The sequence below is a fragment of the Mangifera indica genome, chromosome 6 (genome assembly GCF_011075055.1).
Source record: "Mangifera indica cultivar Alphonso chromosome 6, CATAS_Mindica_2.1, whole genome shotgun sequence".
Lineage (NCBI taxonomy): Eukaryota > Viridiplantae > Streptophyta > Magnoliopsida > Sapindales > Anacardiaceae > Mangifera > Mangifera indica.
Window position 1 is genome coordinate 6,660,063 of NC_058142.1, and position 12,403 is coordinate 6,672,465.

At 30.4% G+C, this 12,403-nt stretch overlaps 1 protein-coding gene across 1 annotated transcript; it reads left to right on the forward strand.

Moving 5' to 3' along the window:
- Window positions 1–6,961: 6,961 nt before the first annotated feature.
- On the forward strand, window positions 6,962–10,486 carry LOC123219455 (G-type lectin S-receptor-like serine/threonine-protein kinase At1g67520). Its single transcript, XM_044641433.1, has 8 exons — window positions 6,962–8,247; window positions 8,325–8,450; window positions 8,577–8,681; window positions 8,776–8,984; window positions 9,053–9,263; window positions 9,369–9,606; window positions 9,712–9,862; window positions 10,051–10,486. Exons 1-8 carry the CDS (start codon window positions 7,056–7,058, stop codon window positions 10,360–10,362), a joined length of 2,544 nt encoding a protein of 847 aa, XP_044497368.1. The 5' UTR covers window positions 6,962–7,055; the 3' UTR covers window positions 10,363–10,486.
- The last annotated feature ends 1,917 nt before the right edge of the window (window positions 10,487–12,403 follow it).

Consider the following 12,403-nt stretch of genomic DNA (forward strand, 5'->3'; position numbering starts at 1 on the left):
TATTGAACTATTTAATTATCCAATTTTATTAAATTAAAATCATAATTAGTGTTAGCACACATCTAAAAATGTTCTAACAAATAAAACTTAGTAAAATTTTATAAGAAGCTTCCTCGAAAAGTAAAGCAGTAGTTTAAACCGAGTCATCAGACTTGGCTCTCTTCCAATCTTTCCTAAAGGCAGAAAAGGATTGTCAACGACAACGGCTGAGCCCATCATTGGTCATATTTACACATAAATTTAGGTATAAATCCTGTTTAGAAAAACTCTCTCATAGTGTAAAATTTTTGTTCCCTATTCGTTTGTAAATCTAAAGCCTTTAAACGTAGGTTTCACAACTATAGTGAAACAAAATTCAGTGAATTTTTTAGGTACAGAATAACATTCAAGGCATGCATATTGATTTCAAGCAAAATCTCATTTAACTTAACTTAATGTACAGACTATATTTATTAACAGTGGGTGAAGACATATCTGTACACAGTAATAATCAGGACTGAGAATGACTAAAACTATGTTTACATTTTTTTTTTAAACACGTACAAATGGATATAAAAATGATATATAATTATGTGATTAAATAATTTTGAATTCAAGATAAAATAGATAAAATAATAATTAATAGCATAATAACACTTTATTTGTGCATTTATTTATGTACTCCATTAATATTCTTTTAGAAAGTTAACTTCTCGTTAAAGTCTACATAAAATCCTAGTTAATAAATATGCGTATTATTCACATTTCTATATTATTCACATATTAAATACGTTCAAAAGAATTTTTAATTATTCCTGCTATTTTTAATTATTTACAAAAATGTTATTTTTAATTATTTATGAAAATGTCATTACCATTTAAAAAAAAAACTCAACAACTTTTTTTTCTTAATTTTCAACCCTATTTTTGCATTTTCCTCCCTTGTAGCCTGTACAAAAATTCATTCTAATCTAAAGTCTGAAATTTAAACTGATTAATTTGCTTGTTTTTCCTAATTGATTAATACGTTACTTATTATACAAAGAATTTTGATTATATATTATTTTATATTAGGTATACTGTTTATTATTGGTCAAATTACTTGATCCCACCCAAGGTATAGTGGAATCCATGACCCCCTCCAACTTTCGAAAACCCAAACATCCACTCATGAATAAAATTCTATTAAGAAACTCAGTTGAAATTAAGGATAAAATTATCATTTAATAAATTTTTTTTTTTAAATCATTATATTTTCCCAGTTTTAAAACTAACAACTTCATTTCTGTCTAAAGTTTTCAAACTTTGAAAAGTAACATTATCTCTCCAAAAAAGACATAGGGTTTTCTTTCTCCTAACTCTAGCCACCATCTTCGGTCACTAGCGACGACGCTTTCAGCCCTAATTCTTAAAGAAAAGTCTTGTCATCTTTTCCTAAGCCACGTTGCTTGGAAAACCAGATGAAAATCGTCTAAAAATCTAAACTATTTTCATATGGATGTCATTATCCAGACGATGTCCAAACGATTCATCTAGACATCATCATCAGACAAAAATCATCTAGATTTCTAGATGAAAGTCATCGATATTCCCAGACAATTTTCATCTGAAAATTTAACTTTTGATTGTCAAACGGTGAGAAGACTTTGACAACAATGATTTAGGATGGATTTGACGGTTACCGGAGACGAAGATGATAGTTGGAGAGTGTTTGTGAGGGGAATGCGACTTTTTAAAACCGAAAAACTTTATGTAATAATGAAATATTAGTTTTTAAAACATATGAGAGAAATAAAATTAATTATATAGTTTTTTAATAATATTATTAAAAATATGGTTTTGTTTTTAATTTTAACTGAGTTTTTAAATGAAATTTTACTCCTGAATAAATATTTAAATTTTTAAAAATTAAAATAAATCACTTTAATATTTCATTATATTTTAAATAGGAACAACTATTATGTCGAATTCTCAGGCCCATATTTAATTCCCTTCCCTCTAATGGTTGGCCACAACGGTCAAACTGACCATCAGTGGGGAAGTGAAAATAAGTTCTATAATAATTTTTCATTTTTACATTTTCCTGTGCACCATGACTTTAAAATAATTCCCTCTAATGATTTCATTCGAGATTTTGTAGTGAGAGAAAGAGGTTTAGCAAGAGGCCAGCAAGATGGTGACGGGTGTTTGGAAGGAAAGTGGATTGTGGGGCCTGTGGGTTTTTCATGGCATACGCTTAAATAAATTGGCAAAGTTGGGTAAGGGATGTGAACTGTGGTGGTGGGTGGGTGGGTGGGTGGTGATTTTGACTTGAAGTTGAAACAAAGATGAGAGGATTATCATTGGGGGATTTTGTCAGCATATGTCTACCTAATCAATCATGTTATCGATTTCAGGTATTTAATTTTGTAATAATAAAAGAAAGAGTTTTTTTTTTTGTGCAAATTCATACGCTGCATCTGTTTTTTTTAATTTCTTTATTTGCATGCTTATTAAATAAATTGTAATATGTATGTAAAGTGTCTGAATAATACAAATCTTTGAAAGATCAAATTATCGAAGTGTCTCCCATATATGTAATGTCAATTGAGCAATTATATCGTATAATATGTATATTGAATATCTCATACTAAATATCTCAATTAAATATCATAAGATAATATTAATTTGAATAACATAAAAGTCATATCATTAAGATATTAGTATAGACTAATGATTAAAGAACTATTTTTTGGTAATATATCATTGAAAATTAAATAAATAAAAATTAAAGATAAAAAAAATTTAATTATATGATAACCGTATTGTAATTATTTTATTCGGCACTTTTTCTTATGAAGAAACTTATGGAGAGAGAAAGATTTTGTAGTTGGTACATTTGTGTAACATGTGTGATTAATTGAGTGTTGCATTGAACAAAATCTTTAATTAATCCTGCACCCCTTGAATTTGTTGCAGAAATTTCTTGGTAAAATTATTTTGGGTTAGAATTTATTGAATTGTAAGAGAAGACGGTCTAGATGTTTGAAAATTTTCTAAAAAAAAAATTAATTTTAAAATGAATATCCTTATTTTTTGTTTACTAAAATACAATCTTAGTCACACAATCTCATGTGTTTGTTCTAACAATGAAACTATGTCACAGTCTGAATTCAAATAAAATTATATATACAAATAAATTATATAAACTTATATATATAAATTAAAGTGATAATTTATAATTTAGTAATATAATCTTTTATTTTTTCTTTTTTTTTAAAATCACCCATTGAATATTATAATTTGAATTTATATAAATAGTTTTATATAATTTGTTTGTGCGTAGAGTAAAACTCATCTAATCCCATGCAACCGGCATTATTGTTACTATAATAGCTGTACCTGTATGCTTCGAAAGCAGGTCAAGAAAAATATTGGTCTCTACGTGATAAACACTTGGAAACTCGGTCAAATGACATTGATTATATTTGGGAAATAAATGAGACATTGATTAGTCTGTCATTTCCACTGTTTCCAAGGATGGGTGTGTTGAGTATGAAGCGTGGAAAACGTACTATGTATATACAAGAATTCTTCAAACATAGAAGCACGTTTAAAGGGGAATAAATTAGCCCCTAGAAATTAAGAAATACAACAGCCTTAATCATTCATAAAATTAATAAGAATAATATTGAGAGAGAGAGAGAGAGAGAGAGAGACTGATTACGCAACAAAGATATCCTGACTAATTTGGTTAAAGTTATACTTATTCACATTGAATTGAAATGATATATTAATTTATAAGTCATATCCAAACGTCAAATCATAACTGAAAAAATATTATATATATATATAGAAAAGTTTCTTGAAAAATCTTAAAAAGAAACAACGAATATTATATATAAGTCATATCCAAATCTCCGTTTTCTGCTAAGTGATGTTAACATTTTGGTTGGTTTCAGGGCTCCGAGGTTCACGATTCAGCTGAATTAAAAACGATAAAAAAAAAAGGTTGTCCTGTTCTTTTACCTCCTTCAACCTCTAGTGGGATGAAAAGATTCCATGACAAAATGATATAATGGGAACAGACAAAACCGTCAATGAAGAAAAAGAAGATGACGACAGTACACAGCCATAGGTACAGACAGACAATATTTCATGAAAATAGTAAGCTAGGATCTTTTATATGTTAAATTCACGCACGGCACTTCAAGTTTTGCTGAAAATTAGAAAGCCTTGTCTATACAATAAGTAATCCACGATATTTTATGTGCATGGCTGTAATAGGAGTTTGGTTTAAAACAATGAAAGATTATTTCGAAATTCCCAGTTTTAGATTTCAATTATATATATTATGGATGGAAACCAGATCAAGTGAGTGAGTGAGTGAGTGAATTATATGCAATAATTTTGACAACAATCAGTAATGAAAACGCAGCCCCATTGTTACTCCGTACAAAAATTACAAGCTTCCATGGTAACTGACCAATTTATGTCTTGTTTCAAACATGGAATCACGAAAAGGGGAAGTGACCAAAATTTACATGGAATCAAAATAAAGAACTTATTATTGAAGCTATTCTGCATGCGCAGCAAAACTTATCAGAGTACCAAAATTTTGGAAAGGTTCTTGAATTATGAATCGTGAGCCGCATATTTATGTTTGAGAATTGGCCAATCATCCTCATATAATGTATTAAAATATTATAGGAACCACACAGAAGAAGGGAACATGGGAAGAAAGGAAGCGGCATCTAATTTAATGCTGTGCCACATAAAATATTCGACCATCCGTGGAGCAAAATTTGCGGGAGTGCATGTTTACCTATCAATTAGAAAACATATGAGCCCACATACAAATATTATTTTAGTGATATCGAAATATACAAATTAAAATCAAGGTAAATAATCCCAAAAATTAGTAGAATTAGTAAAATATTATAACTGATTGGTAAGAAATTTTTTTATACGATTGATTAGTAAGAAATTATGATTAAGACATGTTAAAGAGGATTTATTGAGCTAATCCTAAAAGGAAAGAACTTTAACTCCATTATTTTTTTAATGCCTGGTAAATCAAGAGGAGGAAATTTCTATATTGACTGGAACAAGGGGTGGACTTTGAACCGAGTTAGCTAAAGGGAAGAGTTTTTGTGGAGTCGAGTTTCATATAAAGAGTCAACCTCAAGTTTGGTTCATTACTATTGTAATATTATGTTTATGTATATATATTTTTTTTATACAATTTTGATATATAGATGATATGTTATTATGTGATTAATGTTACTTTATCTTTAATTCAAAATCATTAAATCATATAATGACACATCATTTATACGTCTAAATTGTGTATTAAAAATGATAAACATAGTTTTATTATTTCTAAAAGAACAATATTATGTATACACATAGTTTTATTATTTCTAAAAGAACAATATTATGTATACATATTTTTTATATACAATTTAGGTATATAAATGAAGTGTTATCGTGTGATTAGGTATTACTTTATTTTTAATTCAAAATCATTTAATCACATAATGATACATCATTTGTGTATCTAAATTATGTATAAAAAATATGCAGACATAGTTTTATTGTTTCTAATATAACAATATTATATGTACATACTTTTAATATATAATTTAAATATAAATGTAATGTGTCATCGCGTGATTAGGTATTATTTTATTTTTAATTTAAAATCATCAAATCACATAATAATATATTATTTATATATCTAAATTATATATAAAAAATATGTAGATATAATTTTATTATTTTTAATTAAAAAAAACATTAAAAAAAAATGAAAAGATTTAGTTCATTTATAATGGGTTGGTGAGTGGTTAATACTTCTTCTGCCGACAAAATGGAGACTATTTATAATGTAGAACACTCTTATTTGAATTTGACTGAGTGGTCCTTCCATGCTTTCTTTTATTAGAAAACATGAGCTAATATGTTTCAAATAAGAACAACACGGAATAAAATTAAAAGGACAATATAACAAGTGGGGACTATTTGAATTGTGAGACACAAGTAATTGAGTTGGCCTTTTCCTTCTATATTTCCTTTTTATTATAAAACATAAATTTAAAAAAAAAATTAATTAAAAAAATATTTTTTTAACTCAAATCAAGTTAGAGTTGAACTCTTATAGTTTGAATTTAAATTTAATAATTTCAAAATAATAATTTAAATTTAAATTTAAATTCAAACTATTATAAATTATTTTAAATTTGATCAAATTAAATTGATAACCAAATTTAAATAAACTCAATTCAAACATGTGCGAAACGAATTATAATGTGTTGGACTTTTTGTTAAACTTCTGGGCTCTCCCATGTGTGAATTTTTCTCTTCAAGTGAACTCTTATATTGACATGACATATGTGGCGGCTGACACCGAGAAGATAAGTTTTAAAGTTTCCTACCTTTAGAAAAAAGAGTAATGTTATGTGTATCTAATTTTGGTCTATAATTTATATATATAATAATATGTCATCATATAATTAGATAATTTTAAAATATGTGTCATTATATGATAAAAAAATATTTAATTACATGATAATATTTCATCTATATACATAAATTATATATCAAAATTAAATACACATAATTTTATTGTTTAAAAAAAAATTGTAATGTCATATCATCGTATTATTAATAATTGAATTGAATCGCTTAATTTTTTTTTTTTTTACTAATATCTCAACGACTAAACAATCTCTACACAATCACAATAAGGGTATATAAATTTATTTTAAGTATATGTATAAATATATATTTATTTATATTATATATAATTAAATAATTTTAAATTAAATAAAAATAATATTTAATTATTTAATAATAAATAAATATTTATTTATATATTTAAAATAAATACGTGAAATGTTATTTGTGTATAAGTTACAGCTTTATTTATGGACATATTCTGCGAACTCGTATTTTGAAGAAATGAGAAAGAATTTTGAGTTAACTTATAGGTTAGTAGACAGTCAACAAATTAATAATTTTTTATTTTTTGAATTCTGTGCTATATAATAGTAAGTTAATGGCAGCCTGTTAAAGAAAGCAACACAAATCAGTCCATGGCCATCAGAGTAAGAGTACTTCTCATCCTTCTAAGCTTTTCACTGTTCATGCTCTTCCTGAAACCATCTTACTCCAGGACCATATATAAATTACGACAAGGCCTACAGCTCAAAGATGGGGATGAACTGGCTTCAGCTTCTGGGAAATTCAGGTTGGGATTCTTTAGCCCTGTCATGTCGAAATATCGTTATCTAGGAATATGGCATTTTTCGCCAACTGGGAAGGATGATTTTTACTACCACAAAGCTGATGGTTACTACCAAAATAGCAAACCAGTTTGGGTTGCCAACCGGAGCACCCCAATCTTGGATAAATCTGGGAAACTTGCAATAGATAGCGCTGATGGAAACTTGAAAATTTTCAGCAATGGCCGAAATCCTGTTGCAGTAAGTTCCGTTCAAGGGGTGAGAAACACAAGTGTTATTCTACTGGAATCCGGCAATTTGATCCTCTATGAAAGGAATTCGGAAGGATTGATAAGGCGAGTCCTCTGGCAAAGCTTTGATTTTCCGACTGATACACTTCTTCCTGGGATGAAACTAGGATTCAACTTGCAAACAAGGCATGAATGGTTTCTACAATCATGGACCGATATCGAGTCTCCGGCTCCGGGGCCTTTTACTCTCCGAATGGACCCGAATGTCACAAACCGGTTGATCAGCCGCAGGCTAAGCGATGAAATCTACTGGACTAGTGAGCCCTGGCTAAATAATCAATTCAATTTCTCAGGTTCATGGGCGCTCAACAAGTACTATAACTTCAGCTTCACTTCAAATGAACGAGAAAACTTCTTCGTTCATTCAGCTGGTCGAGATGCACTGCAAATCTTGAGAATCAACGTGGACGGTGGACTTACAAACGGCAGAGGATTACTTGTTGCTTGTACTAAATATGGTGGATGTTGGAAAGAGAAGCAGCAGGAAGAGACTTGCTGGACTGGGAATCGTTCAATTGATAATTGGCATTTCAGACGGGGTTCCATGTTGGGAGATGGCTTCAATTTCAGTCAAAACATGAGTTTTTTAGACTGTCAAGATCACTGCATCAATAATTGTTCTTGTGCTGCATTTGCGCCGACTGCACGAAACTTCACTGGCTGCCAGATTTGGAGCAGGGGAACAAAGTTTAGATACAATTTGTCACACAATTCACGGTTCATATTCATGCTTGACCTTGACGATCAAGAAGGTTAGCCTGCTTAAATTGAAGCTTTAAGGTTAAATTTTGGCAACAACTCTATAACCCGAAAATTTATATCGTTGCAGGAACGATAAAAAAATTGAAGAAGGCGCCATGGTTGATAATTGCAATATTAGGACCTCTAGCTGTTTTACTGCTGATTATTTTGGGTGTTTTAAGCTATAAATTGCGGAGAAAGGACAAGGGAATAGGTCAGTAAGATTGATGTTATAAAAATATACCAAAATTCCTGTAAAAATCATTGCAGAAACAGAATACTCTTCATTCAGAGTGATTGGTTTCGATAAAGATCATAATTTCATTTTCCATTTTTGCAGAAGAGGAGCGGATAGTTTCATTTATTTTTGCTTTGGGAGTGGGTTTAGTGCTGCCTTTTTTGTGCTACCTGTGGTACCTGATGGTGAAAAAAATCAAGGCAAAAGGTAATCAGTTTTGGTTTAGAAGATATGCCATGAATTTATCAGTGTTGAAAAAAGAACTGTAATCTGAGTTAATTCTTTCTTGGAATTTGATTAGTGCAAAGCGTAAATAACCGAAAGAAACTCTTAAAAGAGCTAGCAAGTACTCTACCACATGCCTCCAGATTCGGCAGACGAAGACGAAAAAGGAAGAAGGGCATAGGCGGTGATTTGAACTTATTTGGTTTTCAGACCATTGAAGTTGCAACAAACAATTTCTCTGCTGAAAATAAGCTCGGAGAGGGCGGTTTTGGCTCAGTTTATAAGGTAAAGTTCTGAGATTTACACTTACATTAGATGAAGTAATTACTAATTGTTGCAGAGATATGGTTCAGGGAAAATTAGTGGATGGTCAAGAAATTGCAGTAAAGAGACTCTCAAGAAAATCAGAACAAGGAATAAAGGAGTTCAAGAATGAAATTAAACTCATTGCAAAGCTTCAGCATACTAATCTTGTGAAGCTTTTAGGCTGTTCTCTTCATGGAGAAGAAAGAATTTTAGTTTATGAACTCATGATTAACAAAAGCTTGGACTACTTTATTTTTGGTAAGTTTTATATATAGCAATATTTAAGGATTTCTGCAACGACAGATCTAGTTCATCTATTAATTGTTTCATCTTTTATTGTTGTTTTGTTATACTTTGAGACAGATTCTGATAGAGCAAAGCAATTAAACTGGAAGAGACGTTTTAGCATAATCCGAGGGATTGCGCAAGGACTCCTTTATCTTCATAAATATTCAAGATTAAAAGTTATTCATAGAGACTTAAAAGCCAACAACATTTTGCTTGATGAACAAATGAATCCGAAAATATCTGATTTTGGGATGGCTAAAATTTTCCTAGTGAATGAACCAGAATCAAACACAAACAGAATTGTGGGAACACAGTAAGTATAAGTTACATATAGAAGAAAATTTTTAAAATTCTTTCAGTTATGCATAAACATCTTCTTTCTTTCAAACACTAAAAACACTTTTTAATGATTCTTCAGTGGTTATATGTCTCCGGAGTACATCATGAATGGCATCGTCTCAATAAAACATGATGTTTACAGCTTCGGAGTTTTACTTCTAGAAATTGTTAGCAGTAAGAAGAACAATGGTATATATGATACAGAGCGTCCACTCAACCTTGTAGGTTATGTAAGTTTTCAATCCATTGCCATTCATTCTCTACCAGGCATCTGCATTAAATATTTTTGCAAAATCCTGAAAAGAACTCTCTTCCTGAATGAGTTTTACCAAAATGCAACATCTGCAAAAGAGGATATTCACAATAATTAATTGTCTAACCCAGAAAATATTATGGTACTAAAACTTGCCACTTTCAGGCCTGGCAGCTGTGGATGGATGGTAAAGCTCTAGAGCTAATCGACTCTAATATCCTTGATGGACCAAACTCTCCTGGTGAAATCCTGAGATGCATTCATGTCGGTCTTTTGTGTGCACAAGACCAAGCTAGTGATAGACCCAGAATGAGCAAAGTTGTTTCCATGCTTACATATGAAGCCAAGCCCTTTCCTGCCCCAAAACAACCAGCATTTTTTATCAGTGGTAGTTCTTCAGAACCTAGAGTTCCTCAACAGGAGTCAAAAACTTGTTCTGTAAATGAGGTCACAATTTCGGTCATGGAACCAAGATAATTGAACGTAGCTGTTGTATAATTAACTAGCACATCCTCGTTTAAATAAATATAAGAGACATGTATAATCTAGGTAATGATTTGTGGGTGTTTTGTGAGAATTTGTATGTTTTTTTCTTTTTTCAGCTTTGATTTTACTGAGGACAATGCTACATTACTCAAAATTATCATATCCCTCACAAAGAAGTAAATCTAATCAAGTGAACTTGTTTTGCCTTGAACCAATGCGAACAGATCTCTTAAAGGAAAAGATAGAACCCTTGAAAGAAATGCTTTATGTAATTAATAGCATAGAACAATAATTTCGAAAAAAAAGAAAAAAGGCACTTGGGTTTTGTTGGAATGCTTAAATATATTGTTGGTCTGTTTGCTTTACTCATAGGTCTTTTTTGTCTGTCTAAGGGTTGTTGTTTGCTCTTTGGTGAGTTAAACTCAATTATTTGTACGTTGGAAAGCATTTCTTCCACATGATGAAATATGAATATAACCCTATGAATACATAAAAGTGAGTTTGACACGTTAAAGAGATAGTGAGAATGATTGAATCAATTAAGTCCCATTGTCTTCGCTAATTCCCACATGAAGGATCTTTCACTGGCATTTTGGATTCACTTACAGAAAACATATCTAATTATTGTACGCCGTTCGTATAATTGATCGTCTTTTTAGTGCTTTTTTTTTTTTTAAAATTAATTTAGTGCTAATAATAATAATGAATGAAAGCAGCTTTTTTATGTTCTCTGGCACACCCCACTGATCTTTTCCTTTATGTCAGTTTTGTTTTCCTTTTTCAAGCCGCACAAAGTGGAATCTGATTCGTCCCTCCAAATATGACTAAATAACACTATCTTTTTAAGGGTTTTTCATTTTTATAATCAGTCCTGTTTTGACCCTTTTCACAGCACACATTGGTTTTGGAAATGCGTGGTAACCCACCACGCACCACACCACCCCCCAAATTAAGGTTATTTTGCGGCTAATGACATTTTGACTATTTATCCAAATTTATTCAATCTAGAGAAGTTAATGTGTATTATTTTAAAGGTTAATTAATGTAATTATTAATAGATTTGAAGGTTGAACTGATGACATTTCCAAAATTAGCAGCACTCACATAAGAGAGGTCAAATACATGTGTAGAAAAGTTTGTACCAATTCTGTAAATAAATTAGAATAAAAGCATACATACTTTGATTGCTTTTATCGTATACTTACTTTAATGAAGATGATATCGTCTTTTTTATTTTTCATTCAAAGACAGCATAAAAAACAAAGAGAGAGAGAGAAATGATTGGAGACAGCTATGGATAAGAGAGAGAGAAAATGAAGAACTATTAGAGAAAAAATATAACATTTCAAAGTTTAATACTAAGGTAAGTTGTTATTTTTCTAAACTTAAGAGAAAATAGATAATGTTTTATTATTTTTAATATATTACTGATTAAATAATGATTTTATCCTCGAAACTTAATTGGTTCTGTTAATTTTAATAGTCCATATGTGAATGTTTGGATTTCAATACTTACAGGTATCAACTCGAGAATACAACAAACCTTGTGTGAGAATGAGTCCTTTGGCCTTTCTGGATCTAGTAATTAGCCTAGTGGGCGTTCACTGAGAAAATGCCTTACATATAGGGGTTAAGAGAATACTTTTGAAACTAGAGGATATTATTAAAAAAGGCTAAATAGAATTAGAACTTTAAGAAGGGGATCAATTAGTGCAGCTATGTTTTATTATTAAAAAAAGAGTGGAATGAGGGAAATAATCAACCACACGTGCTAGTTACGCCAATCTATTAATTAAAACCCACAGCCCACCTGCAACGTGTCGATAATTGCGTAATTAGGGCTTCATCTCTCTTTCTTCTTCAATCTCGAATTTCAGACCAAACCCTAATCCGGATTCTTAGCTATGTCCTCCAAACAAGGTAGATATCCACCTGTGATTTCTTCAGATTTGATCAATTTTATGTAAATTTCTCTGCGTTTTTCAATCTTTTTTAATTTCATTTTGGGGATTGTGTAGGTGGAAAGGCCAAG

Excerpts from the sequence above, each read along its gene's own strand:
- LOC123219455 (XM_044641433.1), top strand. The coding sequence starts at position 7,056 with ATGGCCATCAGAGTAAGAGTACTTCTCATCCTTCTAAGCTTTTCACTG. Across the intron at positions 8,985-9,052 it reads GTTTTGGCTCAGTTTATAAG|GGAAAATTAGTGGATGGTCA; the intron begins GTAAAGTTCTGA and ends GATATGGTTCAG. Across the intron at positions 9,264-9,368 it reads CTTGGACTACTTTATTTTTG|ATTCTGATAGAGCAAAGCAA; the intron begins GTAAGTTTTATA and ends ACTTTGAGACAG.